At 39.9% G+C, this 24,175-nt stretch overlaps 1 protein-coding gene across 3 annotated transcripts in view; it reads right to left on the minus strand.

The window, feature by feature from the left end:
* Nucleotides 1-24,175, minus strand: part of LOC127433270 (talin-1-like) — a 264,085-nt gene that overhangs the window by 118,824 nt on the left and 121,086 nt on the right. For 2 of the 3 annotated variants that reach the window (XM_051684988.1, XM_051684989.1), the window contains 8 exons: nt 23,527-23,628; nt 22,972-23,048; nt 18,253-18,433; nt 17,871-17,984; nt 13,627-13,735; nt 10,066-10,274; nt 8,645-8,743; nt 2,364-2,531 (listed from right to left, as the gene is read on the minus strand). In XM_051684988.1, the coding sequence (XP_051540948.1) occupies nt 2,364-2,531; nt 8,645-8,743; nt 10,066-10,274; nt 13,627-13,735; nt 17,871-17,984; nt 18,253-18,433; nt 22,972-23,048; nt 23,527-23,628 (1,059 nt within the window). Of the gene's footprint in view, nt 1-2,363; nt 2,532-8,644; nt 8,744-10,065; nt 10,275-13,626; nt 13,736-17,870; nt 17,985-18,252; nt 18,434-22,971; nt 23,049-23,436; nt 23,454-23,526; nt 23,629-24,175 lie in introns of those variants that run through there. The other variant, XM_051684990.1, reaches the window with a different exon arrangement.

A 24,175-nucleotide genomic window follows, 5' to 3' on the forward strand; every position in this document is an offset into this window, starting at 1 on the left:
TCAACTAAGCATTTCCGGTAGCTGCGGATTAGACCTGCACAACGTTCAGAAGGAATTTTGGACCATTCTTCCTTACAGAACTGCTTCAGCTCAGCCATATTCTTAGGATGTCTGGTGTGAACGGCTCTCTTGAGGTCATTCCACAGTATCTCTATTGGGTTAAGGTCTGGGCTCTGACTGGGCCACTCCAAAAGGTGGATTTTCTTTTTATTAACCAATTCTGTAGTGGATTTACTTCAATGTTTAGGGTCATTGTCCTGCTGTTTCACCCAATTTCTACTTAGCTTCAGCTAGTGCACAGTCACCCTGACATTATCCTGTAGGATATCTTGACAAACTTGGGAATTAATTTTTCCCTTGATGATGGCAAGTGGTCCAGGCCCTTTAGCAGCCCCAAATCATGATGCTCCACCATACTTCACTGTTGGGATGACATTTTCATGTTGGTATGTGTGCCCTTTTTATGCCATACGTAGTGATGTGTGTTCGTCCCAAACAATTCAATCCTTGGTTTCAACAGTCCACAAAACATTTTCCCAGTAGCGTTGTGGAGTGTCAAGGTGGTCTTTGGAAAACTTCAGGTGCGCAGCAATGTTTTTGATGGAAAGCATAGACTTCCTTTGTGGAAGTATAGTAGACTCATGAACAGAGATGTTAACCAGTTCCAGTTGCTCCTTTAAGTCTTTAGCTGTCACTCTTTTTTGCCTCATTTTACGCATTCTGCGGTGTGCCTTTTGAGTCATCTTGGCTGGACGACCACTTCCAGGGAGAGTAGCCACAGTACTAAATCGTCTCCATTTATAGATAATTTGTCTAACTGTGGACAGATGAATATCTAAGCTCTTTGAGAAAATGTTTAAACCTTTACAGCTTTATGCAAAGCTACAATTCTTGATTGTAGGTCTTCTGAGATCTCTTTTCTGAGAGGCATGGTCCACGATTTTTGAACGGTTTGTTTTACAGAAAGCCAGAGCCATTCTTGGCTTGTAAGGTGTTTGAATGTTGTGTTTTGATGTTAGTGTCATTTTATGTACTGAATGTTTTAATGTATTTGTATTATATGCAGGGTTGGGGAGTAACAGAATACATGTAACAGGATTACATATTTAAAATACAAAATATAAGTAACTGTATTCCACTACAGTTACAATTTAAATCATTGGTAATCAGAATACAGTTACATTCAAAAAGTATTTTGATTACTGAAGAGATTACTTTGCATTTAATTGTCATTTGTTTCATTTAATATTTAGTCCTTTCAGATGGAAAACATTTATACATATAAATGATGCGATCCAAAGAGCGTTTGAACAGCAGTGAAACACTTTCTTATGATGTGTTACATTCATACGAGCAGACAGAGAAGTAAGTTTGAAGTAAGTTTGGAGCAGAAGAAATAGAAATAAACCTTGTGTAAATTGTCAGCTTTACGTTAAGCTAAAATGCTATTTCGAGCCATTTTACATGCACGTTACCAGGCATGATCATATTTTTTTAAGACCTTTAATATTAGGGCAAAAATATTATTCCTGATAATAATTTTTGTATTGTTTTCCTGTAAAAATATCTAAAAATCCTTAAAACAAGATCAATTAGATTTATCTTGTTTTAGAGACAACACTGCATAAGATATTTAGGTTTATCAGAGAATGTATTTTTAGCATGTGTATTTTTTCTTACTGTACTGGCAGAGTTTTTATAGTCAAAACAAGTGAAAAAATCTTCCAGTGCTGAAGTAGTAATCCAAAGTATTTAGAATACGTTACTGACCTTGAGTAATCTAACGGAATACATTACAAATGTCACTTTATAGCATGTATTCTGTAATCTGTAGTGGAACACATTTCAAAAGTAACCCTCCCAACTCTGATTATATGTTATGCTGGACCAAAAATTGCCCCTTGGGCTTATAATAAAGCTTGACTTGACTTGACTTACATTAGCAGATGCTTCTAGTAAATAGCAAACTCAAAATGTTTGAGTGCTTTTTATAAGTCAAAGTAGCCTTTCAACTGCATCAGACAGACGAGACCAGAAGTCAGTCATTTCCAGACTATTTATTAAGAAAATTAAGTGAACCTGGAGTGCTTGCCGTTCTCAATGCACATTATAAACAAAAAGCACCATGAATTTACAGCATACCAGCCTTAAGAAATGGAGTTTGCATTCACTTATTGTGAACCACTCTGAGATGTATCATGAGTCCCATGCGTGCTTGAAAATGTGTAGAAGATTACAGAAAATACTGTGAAGCCTTTTGTGATTTAATAATTGCATATATAATAATAATAATAAAGGCCAGGTAATTTATTTTTTATTAGTTGTGCAGTGTCCATGCTATGAAATAATGTGTGAACTCTCACCCGTGTGCAAGCCACCAGCTGTGATGTGGAGAGCGCGCACTGGGTGGCAGCAGCGATTACGCGGTTCTGTTGGGCCGGATCTTCTGATTTCTGAGCCACATTTTTGGCCTTCAACACAAGAGCTGCTGCCGCATTCGCCACAGCCTTCGCCAACTGCATCAACATGTCCTGCAAATACACAATATCTATCATCATCATGCTTTCTGAGTACAGGTTGCTTATTTAACATCATTAGACACAATCCCTGAATGATGGAAACTGCTGCACATTTGAATAAAATATCAGTACTTTCAAACGTACAGATTTATCTATAAGTGAGAAAATTAAATGATTAAAAAGTTAACATGTATGACGGGCGGGACTCACGGCCAACCCGAAGAAGTGCGCAATTGGGCGGGTGGAAGTTCGGTATCTGGGGTTCCACTTGGATCACAGGCAGGTCCAGGTTAACAAAACCGCAGCGATCGCAGCCTGCCCGAGGCCCAAGACCAAAAAGGAGGTAAGACATTTTCTGGGGCTGGCTGGCTACTACCGAAAGTTTGTGCCTAGTTACTCTGACGTCACCAGCCAATTGACTGATTTTACTAGAAAGGGGGCCCCGATCCAGTCCAGTAGACGGAGTCGTGCCAACAGGCTTTACTAAAAGTAAAGTCTGCGCTTTTACATGCTCATAACTTCTCTATCCCCTTTATTTTGCAGATGGATGCATCCGACAGGGGACTTGGGGCGGTGCTCTCGCAGGAGGTGAGAGGGGAGGAATGGCCAGTACTATTCATAAGTCTCAAACTTCAGTCAAATCAACAGATTGAGAATAGACACTACGGATGACTGCAAAATATCTACATGCCCACACAAAGGATGTCTTTTATAAAGTTGGCGGACTGTGTAAATCATGGGATATACTTTTATGCGGCCTCCGAGTGAATTGACTATTGACCATCCGAGGAACCGGGATGCATGTTTTGTTTCCTTTTGTGCTGGTCCCACCTAGCGGTCGGAGCTTGTTTTGTTAAATAACACTACTTCGGGACAGTTATGGATGAATCTGTCAGTTCCTTGTGCTTATGCCTCCTGTTGGCTGGAGTATGATTTGTTGAGTATTTTCGTGGGACATTGGAATGATTATGTCATTGTGGCATGGGGGGCGTGGTCATGTGTTGCTGAGACAGGCGGGACTCACGGCCAACCCGAAGAAGTGTGCAATTGGGCGGGTGGAAGTTAGGTATCATGGACAGGTGCGTCCACAGGTTGATAAAACTGCAGCGATTGCAGCCTGTCCGGCGCCCAAGACCAAAAAGGGGGTAAGGCAGTTTTTGGGGCTGGCTGGCTACTACCGAAGATTTGTGCCTAGTTATTCTGATGTCACCAGCCCGTTAACTGACCTTACTAAAAAGGTGGCTCCCGATCCAGTCCAGTGGACAGAGTCGTGCCAACAGGCCTTCCTTAAGGTAAAATCCGCACTGTGTGGGGGGCCGCTTTTACATGCACCTGACTTCTCTCTCCCCTTTATTTTGCAGACTGATGCATCTGACAGGGGGCTGGGCACGGTGCTCTCGCAGGGGGTGGGAGGAACGGCCAATGCTGTTTATTAGTCGCAAGCTCTCCTTCAGGGAGACAAAATATAGTACCATAGAGAAGGAGTGTCTTGCGATTAAGTGGGCTGTTCAGCTCCACCGCAAGAAGGATACTAACGCATGGATCACCCGTTGGTATCTGGCTCTCCAGCCCTTTAAGTTCAAGGTGATCCACAGACCGGGGGCGCAGATGGTTGTGGCTGACATCTCTCCAGGGATGGGGATGATCCCGGATGTTGCCCCGGCCTGAGTCAGCAGTGGGGGCATGTGGCATGGGGGGCGTGGTCATGTGTCGGTCTGCGGGAGAGGGAGAACGGTAAGGCTCGTCACCTGCCTCATAATTATTTCTAACACCTGTCTCTCATTATAGTGATAGCGGAGGAAGGCTTAAAAGGATGCCGAAGCATCAGAGAGGAGTTTGTCAAGCAGGACAGCCCGTACCCAGAGAGAGAGAGAGATTGTGTTTATGTTGAGAGTGTTTTCATTTATTTACGTTTTCTCTATTATCGATGGTTACCGTCGATTGTGTGGTTCCAAATAAAAGGACTGACCTTGAACCTGTTTCGTTGTCTCCTGACTCCTCCATTCCCCCGAACTAAGAACTTGTTACAGTCATCTGCTGCACTTATCAGCTGGCTCACTGAAGATTCGTTTGTCTGACTGAGGAAACTGAACGGCTTTATATCGGTTGGAATTTGTTTTGTGAAGGAACACCTTCGAGACAGTTCTGTGAACGAGTCTACACATTCTTTGTGTTTATTCTGCCTATTGGCTGGGGTTTGTTTTACAAAATATTTGATGTTATATAATTGAGCAATCCGATGGCAAAGTTGTCGCGGGGGCTCTCGTAGGCGTACATGGACTCTTTGAGTTTAAAGGGATTGAAACCGGTTGGTGCTGTCGTGCGCGGGGTTAATGCGCACGTTTTTCTTTTTTCTGTTTGTTTTGTTCAGGGGGAAGTTCAGGGTTTTATTGTTGCATTACTGTTGAAATGTGGTCTTCATAATTTTGTCTTTGGCACACAATTTATTTTTTCTATTATATCAAAATGTCAAATGTTAATATGAGTGTACTATCTCTCTCCACATGGAATGTGAATGGGTTGGGGCACCCCATAAAAAGAAGGAAGGTTACTTCTTTTCTTAAACGTAAGAAATATGATATAGTGTTTCTTCAAAAAACGCATCGTTCCCCGCAGGAAGCTGAAAAATATGGAAAGATATGGGGTGGACATGTTTTCTTTAGTGTTGGCTCAATTAAGAGCAAGGGAGTCATTATATTGGTAAATATACATTTACAATTCAAATGTCTCAAACAGTTTAATGATAAATTAGGGAGAGTCATTATTGTTTTAGCAGAAATTCAGGGGCAAAGTCTGATTTTGGCTAATATTTACACACCTAACGCTGATGATCAGGGCTTTTTTATAGATCTTGAAGGGATGTTGCAAGCCGCTGGCACCCCTCATGACATAATTTTGGGAGGAGACTTTAATCTTTTGATGGATTCAGTCCTTGATCATAGTGAAGCAAAAGTGTGTAAGCCCCCTAGAGCAACATTGACGCTTCACAGCATGTGTAAAAATCTTGGTCTTACAGATATTTGGAGACTTTTGAACCCATCTGGTAGAGACTATAAAACATTTTCATCAGTCCATAAGATTTATTCTAGAATAGATTTTATTTTTTTTTATATCCAAATCCCTCATTTCATCTGCTGTTGATTGCTCAATTGGAAACATTTTAGTCTCGGATCATGCCCTGGTGAGTTTAGAGGTGATGCCACATATAGAGAAAAAGAAATCATATAGTTGGCGCCTTAATGTATCCCTTTTGCAAAATCCTGATTTCCAACAAATGTTAAAGACTGTTTATATGTTGAATGTTTATATGGAGACCAACTGGTCCTCAGTATCCTCTGTGGGCGTGGCTTAGGAGGCACTTAAGGCGGTTCTTAGGGGTCGGATCATACAGTATGCCTCATTCATCAAAAAATCCAAAGCACAAGAACTCGTAGAGTTGGAAGGAAATATTAAAAGTGCAGAGGCAGAGCTGAAGCGCCATATGTCATCTGATGGCCTCAGAGAATTGACCCGATTGAAATACAGATATAATACTATTTTGTCGCAGAAAGTGGAGTTTTGTTTATTCAGGGCAAGACAGTCATATTTTGAGTCGGGGGACAAAGCAGGGAAGCTTTTGGCTAGATACATAAAGCAGAGAGAGTCTCTTTCTATCATTCCCTAAGTGAAATCTGCTGGTGGTGAAATTTTTACCTCAGCCATTGATATTAATAATGCCTTTAAAGAATTCTATCTTGATCTTTATAGTTCCACGTCTTCGTCTACTGATGAAGATATTAGAAACTTTGTGGAACCATTAGATCTTCCTAAACTGAAGACTGAGCAAAATAACGCTCTTGATTCTGAGATAACCTTGGAGGAGCTTGACGAGGTAATAAAGTCCCTACCTACTGGCAAGGCTCCGGGGCCAGATGGTTTTGCCGCAGAATATTTTAGATATTATGCTACAGAACTGGCTCCACTTTTGTTAGAAATTTATACTGAATCATTAAAGAATGGAAAGCTTCCTCCAACCATGACACAAGCCCGGATCAGTCTGATTCTTAATAAGGACAAAGATCCAAGCGAGTGTAAAAGTTACCATCCAATCTCCCTGATCCAACTAGATGTAAAAATTTTGTTAGAAATTTTGGCTAACCGATTAAGTAAGGTTATGACATCTCTTATATATATAGATCAGGTGGGGTTTATTTGGGGCCGCAGCTCTTCTGATAACATCAGGCATCTCATCAATATCATGTGGTCAGTAGTGAATGATCAGTCTCCGGTCGCTGCCATCTCACTTGACGCCGAAAAGGCGTTTGATATGGTAGAATGGGATTATCTTTTTAAGATTTTGGAAATGTATGGGTTTGGGAGTACATTTATTGGTTGGATTAAATTACTTTATAGACAGCCTGTTGCACCGGTACAAACAAATGGATTAATTTCAGATTATTTTACTTTGGATAGGGGCACCCAGCAGGGTTGCCCTCTTTCCCCATTATTGTTCTGTCTTGCCCTGGAACCATTAGCAGCCGCGATAAGAAAGGAGGATGATTTTCCAGGGGTGGTTGCGGGAGGTGTTGCGCTTAAGCTTCTGCTTTACGCAGATGATATTTTATTATTTGTCTCTGAACCTACTAGATCTATGCCTTGCCTCCACAGAATTATTAATTCCTTTTCTAAGTTCTCAGGATACAAAGTCAATTGGTCTAAATCCGAAGCTTTGGCTCTGACAGCGTACTGCCCAGTAACGGCTTTCCAGCCAGGCGCCTTCCAGTGGCCCAAACAGGGTATTAAGTATTTGGGGATTTTATTCCAAGCAAATTTGTCTGATTTAGTTCTTGTTAATTTTGACCCTTTAATAAAAAGGTTTTCGAGCAATGTGGGCAGGTGGGCTTCATTACATTTATCTATGATTGGGAAGGTTAATGTTATTAAAATTAATTGTATTCCAAAATGTAACTACCTGCTACAATCTCTCCCTGTAGATGTCCCCCTCTCTTATTTCAAGCAATTTTGTGGGGTTGTGGGGTTTAAATGTTGATTATATACATATATATATATATATATATATATTGCATTTCATTGTTATTGTATGATTTAATAAAATAAAAACATTTTAATTACAAAAAAAAGAAAAAAGTATGATGTATATACATTTGATACAGTGTGATAATTGTATATTTTTAATGTAACCCATAGCCTTCAACTGTAAGGGCATTAGATGCAATTTTCGTAACTTTGAGAGTGAATTATGATTAAATAAAGATAATTAAATTGTGAAACTTTTCTTAGTCAGAGTTTCATGCAAAGAAACAGTAATGAAATGAACGCCTGGAAATATAGTCATGAGGCCATCACCACACCTTGAACTTACACTCTTTGATTACCAAAGGATGGGATGGGACAGACGACTGCAAAAAATCATATTCTTAATCAGTATTTTTTTATTTGGTTTGCTGTAAAAATATCTAAAGATAAATAAAAAAAATAAAAAAAGAAGAAAAAAAAAAGAAAAAGATATTAACACCTGTTTTCAGAGAATATTATCTTACTACATCTCTTAGGTGTATTTTTCTTAACCCATTGCCAAATTTATTTTCCATGTTGAGCATAGACCTAGCTAAATTTAGCAATGTTTACATTTAAAACAAGCAAAAAACTATTAATAAACCTTAAATAATGATGCATTCTCTGAAAAGAGGGGATATATATATATATATATATATATATATATATATATATATATATATATATATATATATATATATATATATATATATATGTATATATATAATTAATTTTAAGTCAAATCTTACACAATTTTACTATTTTTCTGGAAAACAAGACAAAATTAATGATTAAGAAAGTGATTTTTTTCAGTCCAGGCTCAGTGTGACTATCCGATATTGATTAAGATCTATGTCAAAATGTGATCATCTATAAAAATTACTATGTTTGATAAAAGACTGATTGGCTGGTGAATATTAAATGCTCATTATTACCAGCCTATGACTATACTGGTGAGTCCGTCTGGAGTGTGTGAAAGTTGCTGTACCTATAGACTGATAAGAACACAGGTTAATCATTAACAGGGACAGTATGTTACAGTAGTGTGTGAGAGTGTGTGTGTGTCACACCTGGAAGTGCTGATCTGCATCCGATTCTCCGATCTGCTGCAGGAGTTCACCGCTGGCCTGACCCACGTTACCTGCCGCCTGCAGGAGGTTTTGACGTGGCTGAGAAACATACACACATTTATATTACTAGGACAGACCATTATAACTGATAAATTAGCCAAAATTTGGGCATTTTGATATTACTGGCATTGGCCAAAAACAGTGTCTGCATGCTCAATTAACAGTGGTTATTCGCTTATGGGTCAGTTTCAAAATCTACTGAAATCCTTGTCAATGGATAATAAACTATTTCCATTTTCAATTGTTTTTAGTTAATTTTCTATCATTAAATGGCACTAAATCATATACTGTATGTATATTATATCCTGCGTATCATCATTATTGGCAATCAGCCACTGAGCTCTCAAAATATTGCAATCGGACAAAAAAAAACAAAACATTTCAGTCAACCACTACATATTAAAAGAATAGATAAAAAACTAAAATTGTCATTATTTTCTCACCTCCATGTCGTTAATAACTGCTGTTATTTTTTCCATGGAATACAAAAAGTAGACTTTCTGAAGAATCTTCAAACAGCTCTTTTTCATACAACAACAGTTCATATTGACCACGTTTGTCGAGCTCCAAAAAAACAATATATCATAAGTATCATAAAAGTAGTCCATAAGACTGACAGACTATTTTATTAGTCTATTAGTCTGTTTACACCTGGTCGCTCAAATGAGAGGGAGTGTGTCTGATTTCATGACAACATACTATACAGTATATCAATCACTATGTCAGTGTGTAAATGAGTGATAAACCACAAAAAGGTCAGAAAAGACAAAGAAAGCGAAAAAAAAAAAAAAAAAAAAAATGGTATCACTGTTTCGCCCGGATGCAGCTGAACTTTAATCTAAGCACAAACGCAATACTTCGAGCAGCATTCTCAGTTGTTTTAGTGGAGTACCTTCAGATGTGTGTGCTTGTCATCACTGTCACTGCATGTTGATATCAGACACAATGAAAAAGTTCTCATGCATTTATATTTGCTTTTTAAAATTTTCCAGATCGGATGGTTATTTCCTTTTAAAGTCGCAAGTAACCGGCGAAATTGAAAACTCTTGTTTTGCACAGCGGTTGATTGACAGGTGAGGGGTGGCATTTTGCTGCTGTTCGGGGTGCATTCAGGTCTATACCTCACGAGTTTTTGACTAACGAATGTTGTTTCAGTAATTTCAGACTCATTTACACCTGCATTTAGCTCTGACCAGATCAGAACACCCAAAATACATCTTAATACCAGGTGTAACAGGGGTTTGACAGAATTTTTATTTTTGGGTGAACTAACCCTTTTATATATATTAACAATAAAAGCTGAGAGCTGTGCAATATTACAGCAGTATTTGATCATAAAACTTTGTGTCTAGCAGTCTCACCTCAGTGCTGGAGGGTTGGGCAGTCTTGAGCATGTCTGACACGGCACACGCCAGGTTCTTGGCAGCACCTAGTAGCTGTTGGCCATTTCCTCCCTCATCCTCCATGAGTGCCGCCAGCAGCTTCACACCCTTTGACATCTCCGTCAAATTAGAGGAGATGGTGGTGACGGCACAGCCCACAGCAGTGTAATCCGTCTCCGCTGGGTCACCTGACAGACAATGTCAGTAAGATAACACATTTGTCATATGACTAGACTGCGAATTTCACAAAAATGCTATTGTACATATAAAGTAATGCGTGTCCTATTAGCTGACTTTAAATCATACGCTTCATTTACAAACTCAATGGAGAATCAGATGCTCTTGGTGGGACTGCGTCTCTCGGCAGATTAGTAAACTCAGCTAATGACCCTGCTGACCCTCCGACAACAGCCATCATGTTTGAAATGATCAGTGGGATGGACTCTCATGGCCTAGACAGTGACCAATAAGCTTCTTCTCACACTGAAGAACTGACAAGCCATTGTTCTGCTCACATCTCATCCTAACTTTTGCAAAACCCAAAGCCACATATTGCCAATGCTGATTTTTGTCTATGGTGATTTACAACAAAGAGCCAAAACATTATGAACACTCACAGGTGAAGCAAATAACAATGATCATCTCCTAACAAGGCCACATGTCAAAGTCTGGGTAGATTAGATGGTAAGCATAAAATCAGTTCTCGTAGTCAACATGTTGAATGCAGGAGAAATGGGCAGGTGTAAAGACCTGAGTAACTTTGACAAGGGCCAAATTGTTATGGCCAGACGACTGAGTCTGAGCATCTCTGAAACAGCAAGGCTTGTGGGGTGCTCCAGGGCAGCAGTGGTGAGTACCTACTGACAGTGGTCCGAAGAAGGACAAACCACAAACCAGCGATAGGGTGTTGGGTGCCCAAAGGTCATCGATGCGTGAGGGCGAAGAAGGCTATTCCGTCTGGTCTAGGCTGAACTGACAGAAGGTCTACTGTGGCACAAGTCACAGGAAATTTTAATGATGTTACGGGAGGAATGTGTCACAACACAGAATACATTGCATGCTGCTGTGTATGGGGCTGCGTAGCCGCAAACCATTTTGAGTGCCCATGATGACCGCTGTCCACCGTCGAAAGTGCCTACAATGGGTATGCAAGCGTCGGAACTGGACCTTGAAGCAGTTGAAGAAGGTCGCCTGGTCTGATGAGTCCCGTTTTCTTTTACATCATGTGGACGGCCATGTACGTGTGCGCCGTTTACCTGGGGAAGTGATGGCACCAGGAGGCACTGTGGGAAAAGCCAGTGGTGGGAGTGTGATGTTCTGCTGGGAAATTTTTGTATGCTGCATGTTGTTTATAATGTTGTCACTTGCGTATTTGCTCCTGGATTTTTTCTTTTATTGTTTTAAATTTTAATGTACAGCACTTTGGTGCAACTCTGTTGCTTTTAAATGTGCTCTAGACATAAATGTTGAGTTGACTTGACTTGGCCTCTTTCAGCAGGATAATGCAACCAGACACACTGCACACACTGTTTGGGAATGGTTTGAGGAACATGATGAAGAGTTCAAGGTGTTGCCCTGGCCTCCAAATTCCCCAGATCTCAATCCAATTGAGCATCTGTGGGATGTGCTGGACCAACAAGTCTGATCCACGGCAGGTCCACCTGGCAACTTACAGCACTTGAAGGATCTGCTGCTAATGTCTTGGTGCCAGATACCACAGGACACCTTCAGGGGTCTTGAAGAGTCCATGCCTCGATGGGCCGGCACTGTTTTGGAGGCACGTGGAGGACCAACAGCATATTAGGCAGGTGGTCATAATGTTTTGGCTAGTCAGTGTAGTTTGTTGTGGTTTTCCTACACTTAAATGACTAATGAAAAGTAAGAAAGTGGAAACAGAACAGTCTGTGCTTTGTTTTCATTTTTTTTTAATCTTTCAAATCTCACTTGTTCTGTGCATGAACATACACTATATTGCCAAAAGTATTCGCTCACCCATCCAAATAATTGAATTCAGGTGTTCCAATCACTTCCATGGCCACAGGTGTATAAAATGAAGCACCTAGGCATGCAGACTGCTTCTACAAACATTTGTGAAAGAATGGGCCGCTCTCAGGAGCTCAGTGAATTCCAGCATGGTACTGTGATAGGATGCCACCTGTGCAACAAGTCCAGTCGTGAAATTTCCTTGCTACTAAATATTCCACAGTCAACTGTCAGTGGTATTATAACAAAGTGGAAGCGATTGGGAATGACAGCAACTCAGCCACGAAGTGGTAGGCCACGTAAAATGACAGAGCGGGGTCAGCGGATGCTGAGGCGCATAGTGCGCAGAGGTTGCCAACTTTCTGCAGAGTCAATCGCTACAGACCTCCAAAGTTCATGTGGCCTTCAGATTACCTCAAGAACAGTGCGTAGAGAGCTTCATGGTATGGGTTTCCATGGCCGAGCAGCTGCATCCAAGCCATACATCACCAAGTGCAATGCAAAGCGTCGGATGCAGTGGTGTAAAGCACGCCGCCACTGGACTCTAGAGCAGTGGAGACGCGTTCTCTGGAGTGACGAATCACGCTTCTCCATCTGGCAATCTGATGGACGAGTCTGGGTTTGGCGGTTGCCAGGAGAACGGTACTTGTCTGACTGCATTGTGCCAACTGTGAAGTTTGGTGGAGGGGGGATTATGGTGTGGGGTTGTTTTTCAGGAGCTGGGCTTGGCCCCTTAGTTCCAGTGAAAGGAACTCTGAATGCTTCAGCATACCAAGAGATTTTGGACAATTCCATGCTCCCAACTTTGTGGGAACAGTTTGGGGATGGCCCCTTCCTGTTCCAACATGACTGCGCACCAGTGCACAAAGCGAGGTCCATAAAGACATGGATGAGCGAGTTTGGTGTGGAAGAACTTGACTGGCCTGCACAGAGTCCTGACCTCAACCCGATAGAGCACCTTTGGGATGAATTAGAGCGAAGACTGCGAGCCAGGCCTTCTCGTCCAACATCAGTGTCTGACCTCACAAATGCGCTTCTGGAAGAATGGTCAAAAATTCCCATAAACACACCCCTAAACCTTGTGGAAAGCCTTCCCAGAAGAGTTGAAGCTGTTATAGCTGCAAAGGGTGGGCCGACGTCATATTAAACCCTATGGATTAAGAATGGGATGTCACTTAAGTTCATATGCGTCTAAAGGCAGATGAGCGAATACTTTTGGCAATCTAGTGTATGTTTTCTATGGCAATCCCTGAAGGAGCAAATACAAATTGAAAGGGTAAAGCTACTTATCGAATCAAATGCTAATTCAGTCTTTTACAATTGCTTTTTATGTTCACAGTGCTCCTATTCATATGTTGATGATAAATGTTTTCCTTTCTTAATCAGTGAGTGTGAAAGACTGACAGAAGAGGGCAAGATTTTAGCATAACAGTTCATAGATGTGACATCCCTGAGCAATAAAGTTTTGAAACCAGCTTAAACAGCCAGAAAAAAGATCATCCAAAACATTGTTTTTCTGACTAGATCAAGTGTTCATGAGTGTTATGTAGACGTCACCTGCGGTCAGATTGACCATGGATGCAGTTCCTGCAGTGATGGCATCCACCTGAGAGTGAATCTCATGTTTGGACTCATCCATTTTGTTCTTTCTCCAGGCCTGAGAAGCCTAAACATTAGACAGAGTGAGAGAGAAAGTATTAAAAATACTGGACTGCATTCATCCATGCATTTGTCAGATGCAACTCTCAGCAGATTTCCCAGAATTGGAACACCAGTCACTCACAAATTTCTACACATCCACCAGCCAGGGCCTTCGTCAGGGAGGGACAACCGGGAATGCTGTCCCAGGCCCTGTGAAGCAGTCTTTACACTTTTCGGGGAAATCAACCTACAAATGGTTTACTTGAGGCCGTGCATTTGCATCCCCCTTGCAGAAACCCCAAGATGTTTGTCATTTAAATAAATAAAATAAAAAATAACAGGTCATAAAAATTGCATTTTGCTATTTATTTAGTACTAATCTGATTAAACTATGACATAACAGATGTTTACATACATATTCCACAAGACCAAATAATAACTGTATTCACATGAATGATCCTGTTCAGAAGTTTATATCCCCTTGGTTCTTAATTAAGTCTGTTGCCTTCTTGAGCGTCAATTAATGTATTCAACTTTTGTAATAGTTGAGACTCCCTCAATCGTCATAAGAGTAAAAAACTGGATGTCAACAACCACTGTTCGGTAGAACTCAAATGTGCAGAAGATGCTGGAAAACCAAAGAACTTGCAGTACCTGGAAGATTTTTCTTAAGAACTGTGGGCAGTTTCACTGCTAAGGACAAAGCAGACACTAATTTATCACAAAAACTATCACAAAAGATAAAGTCATTGATAATTGAGGAAGCAACACCATATTAAGAACCATGGGATATCAACTATTGAACAGGATAATTTGTGTAAATTCAGTTATTATTTTGCCTTGTGGAATATATAGATGTAAATATGTATATAAAAAAAATAAAAAAGCTTCATCAGTACAGTACTAAATGCTGTAAAAAAACAAAAATTAATAATAATACAAAAAAAGATAAACATCTTGCAGCTTCTGCAAGGGAGATACAAACTTCTGCACTGAACTGTATAGTTTTTTGTGCCATCAGTCGATAATATTTTATTTTTTTAATTGCGATTAATTGCATAAATATTTGTTGATAATCGCAATTAATCGCATATTTTGTAAGTGCTGAAATCTGACACCATATACACTTCTTTTCCTGTCAAAATGCATTTATTTTCATCTTAGGAAAAAAAACAGAACAACATTTAATAAACAAAGCCTTCCACAATATAAAGATAGAAATACACTAAAATAGCACCAATTCAAGTAACATTAAATGTTTCCAAAAGTCTAAGTGTGAGTTTGACTAATTGAAAGAACTAGTCTCCCCATAGGTTGCATTTTCATTACAATGGGCATTAAATCCCTTAAACCCTCATCCTCCACAATATTAATCTGCCGGTAGACTGTGGCTATCCACTTTGTTACCGCAATCGTGAAGCTGCGTTCTTGATTTACGTTCACATGAAAAGCGCTTGCAGACAAAAACGTCTCATTCTGCGTTTTGTTATTAGTTAAGACTTGCCGTGCTTCTGTGGTAATTAAAATGTGCCTTACATAGGCTGAAAAATACTTGTTTTCTATCACAAGTCCAATCTGGGCTTGTTTTGTCCATTAAATAGCACTAAGAGGTCCTTTCTCCATCATTTTATCACTGACAGGGAAGTGCTGTTGTGTGTGTTGTGGTGTGTGTGTCAGAGTAATGACTCCGGGCGGACACATTACGAATGTTCCGTCCTCCCAAACAAGGTTTTATGTTGGTTTATGATGTTAACCATTAAACCGGTAAACTTTTTTAATTAATCGCATGCGTTAAAGCGTTAATTCTGACAGCTCAAATAGTTTCTCCGCATTTTAAGATGGAAGAAAGTATTTAAACAAGGGCTGCTCAATCGTATTTTAACCTCGATTACAGTTTCTGTCTCTCACAGTTAATTAAGAATAACCATCTATGGTATTAGTGAGCTAACAAGCTGAAATTATAAGCCAGGAAAAATTGCAAAATATATTTTTTTTCCTCCCCACTTTGGAATGCCCAATTCCCAGTGCGCTCTAAATCCTCGTGGTGGTGTAGTGACTCGCCTCAATCTGGGTGATGGAGGACGAACCTCAGTTGCCTCCTTCAATCTGCGCATCTTATCACGTGCCATGTTGAGCGCGTTACCGCAGAGACGTAGCGTGTGTGGAGGCCCATGCTATTCACCGCGGCATCCACGCACAACTCACCACGCACCCCACCGAGAGCGAGAACCACACATTATAGCGACCACAAGGAGGTTACCCCATGTGACTCTACCCTCCCTACCAACCGGGCCAATTTGGTTGCTTAGGAGACCTGGCTGGGGTCACTCAGCACGCCCTGGATTTGAACTCGCAACTCTAGGGGTGGTAGTCAGCGACTATAAAATTGTTGTTAATTTTCATTATGGGCTGTGTCTGCAGATGACAGACCAAATCACAAGCTCAACACCATCTTTAGAAGTTCTCCACTGACCAATCACTGTTTTACTTTCAAAGACACTCTAAATGATGTAGCCGCAAATGTTTAAGTTAAATTGTTTCGACAACCTTATGCAACGTCACAACATTTATTTCCGTCCAGAGTTGCATAAATATTTGGCAGAGATCTTGTATTGATGACGGGAGAGTCGTACCACTCCGTAAAGTCTTCTCCAGCACATCCCAAAGATTTTTAATGGAGTTAAGGTCAGGACTCTGAAGTGGCCAATTCACGTGAAAATGATTCCTCATGCTCCCTGAACCACTCTTTCACAATTTGAGCCCGATGAATCTTGGCATTGTCATCCTGGAATATGCCCGTGCCATCAAGAAAGAAAAAATCCATTGATGGAATAACCTGGTCATTCAGTATTTTCAGGTAGTCAGCTGACTTCATTTTATTGCCACATAACATTGCTGAGCCTCGACCTGACCAATTGAAGCAACCCCAGAGCATAACACTGCCTCCAGAGGCTTGTACAGTGGGCACTACGCATGACGGGTGCATCGCTTCATGCGCTTCCCTTCTTACCCTGATGCGCCCATCGCTTTGGGATAGAGTAAATCTGGACTCAACAGACCACATGACCTTTTTCCAGTGCTCCACAGTCCAATCTTTATGCTCCCTAGCAAATTGAAGTTGTTTTTTCCAATTAGCCTGACTAACAAGTGGTTTCTTGTGGCCACACAGATGTTTAGTCCCAATCCTGTAAATTCTCGTCGCATTGTGCATGTGGATCTTACTTTCGCTGTTAAACATAGCCAAGAGTTCTATTGATGATTTTTTACGATGCGACTTAAACAAGTGTTTTAGTGATCTCCGTTCATGATCATTCAAGATTTTTTTCTGACCACATTTCATCTGCGAAGCTATGGTTCACCAATATCCTTCCAGGTTTTAATAATGCGTTGGACAGTTCTTAACCCAATTCCAGTGATTTCAGCAATCTCCTTAGTTGTTTTCTTTGCTTGATGCAGACCAATAATTTGCCCCTTCTGAAACACAGTAACATCTTTTCCATGACCATGGGATACGTCTTCCGACATGGTTGTTTAAGAAATGAGAAGCTACACACTGCATCAGTTAGAGTTAAAAGAATTGTTGCCAGCTGAAACATATTAATCACTGCAATAATGATCCAATCATAGGCTCTTAAGTATCTGCTTATTTAAATCTAAACTGCGACTTTTTTTTTTTTTGGTCAGGCAGTGTATATTGCAATAGTTTAAAAAATTTATCTTTTAAACAGGACTCAAGTTTGAACACCCTACAGAGTAACATTTTTACTGTGCTATCATCTGCACTCTTCACACTTTTGTCCCATAACTGATATATAGCAAAGTGCCCCCTCTTGTGTTTTCATCTCCACTTATAATGTGATGTTCAGCCATCTCTGTTGTGAGTGTGTTTTGATAGTGAGTGAGTTGTAGCTCTTGTCCCCCTCCCATGGCAAAAAGTAAATAATGACAGAATTATCATTTTTGGGCAAACTATCCCTTTAAATGTAGTACCCCAATACATTTCAATACATTTGAATAGTACATGGAACTTCAGTATATCTAAAAAGAAATGGCCCTTGTATATTTTAACTATCTACACAATAGCGTCCTTAAAAACAGCAAAAATGAAAGGTTTAAATGTGACTGAGAGATTTAAAAGACAAATGTACTATGCATCTCACCGCATCAGTGCCTAGTGGAGGCAGAGTGTCAAACTCCTCAAGAGAGGCTTGAACCGCCTGTACCGCCTGCATACTGGAGTTAATGGTGCCAGTCAAAGCTTGCTGAGCTGAAGTCTGGAACACATACACAGTACATAATACAAATAAATCACTGTACAGCCCATACTGAACATTACACAGAGAACTGCGTAGAGAACAAAATAACACAAACACTAATATACTTAAATCAAAAGTAGAGCCCATCCTATGTTTTTAAGAAGGACTGAATGTGTTTGTAGTAGGACACTGCACAGTTATTTTATGTATAATTGAAGTGGATATCTGCTTTACACATATAAAGCTATTTATATGGCAGTAAACCCATCAGTGGTGTATATCTGACCAGAGGGGGCATGTGTCCTCTGTGCATCTGCCCGCTGGTGATGTGCTGTTTGGCCTGAGGCATGGAGCCCATCTGGAAGCTCTCTGGACCGCCGGCACCAGAGCGGATGATAGCTGGTAGAGCCACAGAGCCCGTCTCCACCTTCCCAACCTTATTAAACTGCTGCTGGAGCACTGTTGACCTAAAACACATCAGAAATAATGCAGGATTTAGAACAAAACAGAGACATACAGCAAGGCAAACAGCTTTATAACATGGCTGAGAAACAGCTACTGTATTTTATGATGCATGATGTACAGTGGCCCAAAAAATATATTTGGAAAATTAAGCCACACTTAAAATGCATGTCATTGCCTTAAATACAAAATATCAAACCAATGGTGTTTATTTTAAAGACATTTAGTACAAGCACATTTTTCCAGCAAAACATTTAACTTAAAAAAACAAATTAGGTTAATTTTAAATTTAGCTCCCCACAGTGGGGATAAAAAAAAAACAGATTTCAGACTTTATTCATTATTTCATGGAAAAAGTAATCACATTACTAATTACATTTATTGTAAATTACTTTCTAAAAAACATTTCAGATCAAAGTTTTTGTTTTTCTGCTCAACAAATTCAAAATAAGTTCTCCAAATTTTATCCTTGTTTATTGTTGCTTTAAAAGCAAATAGATCCCATTATACAGTAATCAATGACACTGTTTACAGTAGATTTATGTTCCAATCTATATGTTAAATTTTTTTGTTAAAAGATCAGATTTACAAACATTCTTGGTTTCTTGGTCTCTGGTCTACTCATTTAAATAATCTTTTGTTTCTAACCACATTAAGATGCAGTTTTAACAATAATAACATTACAATAATAATGATTAGAGCTGTTAAAATTGCCTTGTTAAAGCATGTGATTAATTTAAAATGTTCAACATGTACATTTTTTTTTAACGCTATTAACTCATTTTCCAATTTTCACATTACAGTTGTGCTCAAAAGTTTGCATACCCTGGCAGAAATTGTGAAATTTTGGCACTGATTTTGAAAATATGACTGATCATACTCTTTTATTTAAGGATAGTGATCATATGAAGCCATTTATTAACACATAGTTGTTTGGCTCCTTTTTAAACCATAATGGTAACAGAAATCACCCAAATGGCCCTGATCAAAAGTTTACATACTCTTGAATATTTGGCCTTGTTACAGACACACAAGGTGACACACACAGGTTTAAATGGCAATTAAAGGTTAATTTCCCACACCTGTGGCTTTTTAAATTGCAATTAGTGTCTGTGTATAAATAGTCAATGAGTTTGTTAGCTCTCACGTGGATGCACTGAGCATGCTAGATACTGAGCCATGGGGAGCAGAAAAGAACTGTCAAAAGACCTGCGTAACAAGGTAATGGAACTTTATAAAGATGGAAAAGGATATAAAAAGATATCCAAAGCCTTGAAAATGCCAGTCAGTACTGTTCAATCACTTATTAAGAAGTGGAAAATTCAGGGATCTCTTGATACCAAGCCAAGGTCAGGTAGACCAAGAAAGATTTCAGCCACAACTGCCAGAAGAATTGCTCGGGATACAAAGAAAAACCCACGGGTAACCTCAGGAGAAATACAGGCTGCTCTGGAAAAAGGCGGTGCGGTTGTTTCAAGGAGCAACAGCAGGGTATGCAACTCTTCATGATATTTGCCGACGGGCAGCAATAAGACTGGGCGTCGACAGGCCAATGGCTCTGCCTGCCGCAACACGCTCAAGACTAGATGGGAAATTCCTCCTCCCACCACCCCAGTAGCTCATAAGACACTCCCACCTTTCCAGCACTGCATGGAGGATCTGATAAAGTATTGGGAGAGACCACTTTCATCTGGAGAGTCCCAGTGTATGACTTCTCCTCGCTGGACATGGCAGGTATGGAGGAGAGAGGCTGGTCTCACATGCCACCATTGGAAGCGTGTTTGGCAGGCCATCTTGATCCTTGATTGGCATTCGGTTTATCCACGATCGCCCCCAAGCTGCCTCAAAGATCTGATCGCTTCTCAGCCTCAATTTTTGAAAAGATTTACAAATCTGCAGCTCAGACGGTACGTGCTACCAACGTGATCACTCTGTTCTTGGCCAACAAGCTGGATATGTCTATAGCTTTGTCCCAGGGAAAAGACATCACAGAACTCTGGACAGAAATTTGCACAGTAATGGACCTTATTTTGCGTTCTTCACACTGCCTGGCTCAGTCCACAGGAAGAACTCTGGGTTTGGCAGTGGTGGGCCAGAAAAGTCTATGGCTGAATTTGTCCACGATGGCCGAAAAAATGAAATTTTCTCGAACAGCCAGTAGGCCCTAAGGGCCTGTTGCGACCGGCTGTGGCAGCTATGCAACAGCAGTTCAAACAAGAGGCTTTCAGAACATTCGTAACCTGCAGAGCTCCCATGCCGATGCAGCAGCAGCAGGTAACGTGCCGTCCCGCCTTTAGCCAGGTGGGGCCAGCGAGAGGACAAACTTTGTGGCAGGGAAACTTTGTGGTCTTTTGCTCAGGCGGCAGCGGGCCCTCCCCCTCCTCCCCCCGCAGAAGGGGATAGAAGAAAGAAGCATACGGTTTATTATGTTCTGATATTTACTACAGTTTGCCTCTGCAAATCCCCAGGAGAGCAATGCTGAGATACAGAATTATGCATCAATCTCCGCAAATACCCCCGGTTGGTTGGTCAGGAAAAGTCACAAAACACTGTCACACACTCATTTCCCCTGTATTGATAAGTCAAATAATTTTTTTTCCACACAAAATCACCCTGTGACCTCTTGCATAATCCCCTCTATGAATCCATGAAAAGACGATTTTTTCCCTCACAACACAAGCACCCTGTAAAAACCGTTTTGTACAAAAATCCATCTACAACCCCCAAAATACAGGTGCAAAACCCTGCGTATTCCCAAATATCACCACTAGAGGTCTCTCTACATGACTAGTTATACTCTAATTGAATTTTCAGAATTTTGCAGTTCATTTCTGTTTCTTGATGTTCATTTTCTTGACATTATTATGCATTTACTTTGAGTTATTACATTTTTATGTTTTAAACTATTGGTAGAAAAAATGCTTATTCTGTGTCTTCTCTTTGTAACAACATGGTCAGGTTTGATTGCAAGCATAATGACATTAACTGCAAAAACTGACACTTCAAATCAATTTTAAAATGCTAAACTTAATAATATACTAATGACAAATAATAGTTTGATCATTTCTAAATATATATCCAAATACATATCTTGTGATAAAATATAAAATTATGTTACAACAAGCCATCAGACTACACATTAGGTGGCTACAGCCATCTGTACTGGTTGTTACTAGCATGACATGGTTTTCAAGTCATGTTATTTATATTTTGTTCACCAGATGGCAGCAATCTGCCTCCAATTTATGTTACATTTTCATATTGGCTGTGTCTAATTTGGAAGGCTGCGTGCTAGGCAGGACGCGTCCTTTGAAGGCTAAGTATACTTAGCGTCCTCCTTTAAACAAGCCTCGTCTAAACGAGACGGTCTTCGTAGGACAAAAAGGAAATGGAACGTAACATGGTTGCTATGACAGCACGCCACTCTTTAGCAAGCGCGAGCGCTTTGAGTGAGAAGGGAACAAAGTCCATCTGGAAGGGAATGCATGAGGTACATTTTAGGAGAGTTATAATGATGTAAAGAGAAAAGAAAATAGATTTTACAAGTGTACTTTTAGTCTAATACTTTATTTTAATTATATATTAATATAATTATACATATTATATACTCTGCACCCATCTACTGAGGTACTTCAACTTGGGAATTAACATTCCTTGCGTTTGAACATCATATTTACGGGCATTTTTTTTTTAGACATTTCCATTGAAGCAAAGAATTGTGGGTTGTGAGTGCCCACGAAGGATACACCTCATGCATCCTCCGAATTCCTGTGAAAGAATGTCGCATTCCAAGTGTCCTACTAGCTTTTCTGAAACGAGACAGCCTCGATGATGTATGCAGCCAACAAATGCGACCTCCGGAGGACGCAGCCTTCCAAACGAGAAAAAAGGGTTACACATCTGACCCTTCCAGTCAAAAAAGACGGCGAATACCAAAGAGAGGTGCCATTTTTGAATACCATATGAGGGTTAAATTGGTGCTATTTTAGTGCATTTCTATCTTTATTCTATTAAAGGCTTTGTTAGGAAAATGATAATCAAAATTATCACATAATGTTTTGTTTTGTTTTCTTTCCTTAGAAGGAAATAAATAAATTTTAACAAGAAAGGTATAGAGTCCATTTTCAGCATTTTCATAATCTGCGATTAATTCTTATTAACTATGAAAAGTTATGCATTTACTTACAACCTTTTATTATATAATTATTAGTGCTGTCAGTCGATTAAAATATTTTAATCACGATTAATCGCTTATACCAGTGGATTTCCATAGAAAAAGTAGGATACAAGTTATTTTCCCATTTAACCGTTGCTGAAGTCTACACGAGCTCCCAGCTGATAGGTCCATGCTATTTGCACGTCATTTATAATGTTCATTCCAGTATAGACAACCTCAAGCCATTGCGCCCAGTGTTGACAGAGTGAAACTTAAGTGTCCAAATACATTTTAGGGCCACCATATGTGATACTGAGAGTGCATGGGAAAACACCATATTAAACTCCAACACACTGCTACGTGAAGAACCATGAACATGAGGCTCACTTTTTAGGAGACACCGAGTCCTCCAGCATGGTTGATTCTTCATCCCCCTCCAGGCCAAAGTGATCTTTGCTCTTTTTCTGCAAATAAAGAGGTTTTCAACCACAATGAGTTCAGAAAATATACTGAGACAGGGACCTAAAGGAAGCATTTGTTGCCAGAGCAGATTGTGTGTTTAACAAAAAAGGCAAACTTCAAAGTCTGGTGAGGAATTCCTTTAACACCAGAGAACCAGCGCCAGCAATTTCTCATTACTTCACATGTTAAACGACTATTAAAAATAAGACTGGTATGACTACATGTCTGTTTAATAACTGTGCTCCATCAATATCTCTGAAATTGTTGTAAACATCAACAAAGGCTTAACTCTTGAGTCATGCCAAACAATTATTGTGCTTGATAGTTATTAAGAAAGCTCATGTCAGGGTGTGTTTCTTATGTAAGACCCATTGCAAAACTCCAGCTTACCCTACAATGTCATCAGAAATGAGACTAGTCTTGTGGGTCCAATACATTTGTGAGATCAAAAATAACCTTTAAAAAAAAAAAAAAAAAAACCTTTTTGAGAATAATGTCGATGTAACCAGCGATAAGTTGTGCAATCTGTTCTCCTTCAGTGGTTTGAACCGAGTAGTAACCGTCCTGATAATCTCCAAAGTCCTGAAGAAGAAACATTGTACATATAAATACACATGAATCATCCATGTAAATTATACAGTACATTTCAACAGAATGCAGTCAAATAGGTGTGTCTTATGATGTCCTGCAAAGAAGAATATTAGGGCTGAAACGGTTTGTCGACGTTATCGACAACATTGACAATAACAAATTGTCAACAAAAATTGCCGTTGTCGAATAGTCGTTTGATCTCATTTAATGTTACATGAGATCATATGAAACTCTAATGATGATGCGTGAAAGCTGCAAAGCAGCTCGCGCCTGATTGAGGAGAGGAAGAAAATGCAGCTAACAGTCCAGACGCACACTAAACTAAACTAAAGGTGATGTAGATCGCAAAGTATGAGGGAATTATAAAAAAATACCAAATAAGTAAATACAGAAGCACTCTCGTTGTGGAATAAGTGAAGCCGGAGCTGCCGCTCCGCATAAGCAAAACTTGAGTGTCGATCGTCTTTAAAGGAAACACGAGTGTTACATCTTCAATGCAGTTATATTTAATGCGTTATAGCTTTATTAAAGTTCAAAT

This window comes from Myxocyprinus asiaticus, chromosome 43 (genome assembly GCF_019703515.2).
Source record: "Myxocyprinus asiaticus isolate MX2 ecotype Aquarium Trade chromosome 43, UBuf_Myxa_2, whole genome shotgun sequence".
NCBI lineage: Eukaryota > Metazoa > Chordata > Actinopteri > Cypriniformes > Catostomidae > Myxocyprinus > Myxocyprinus asiaticus.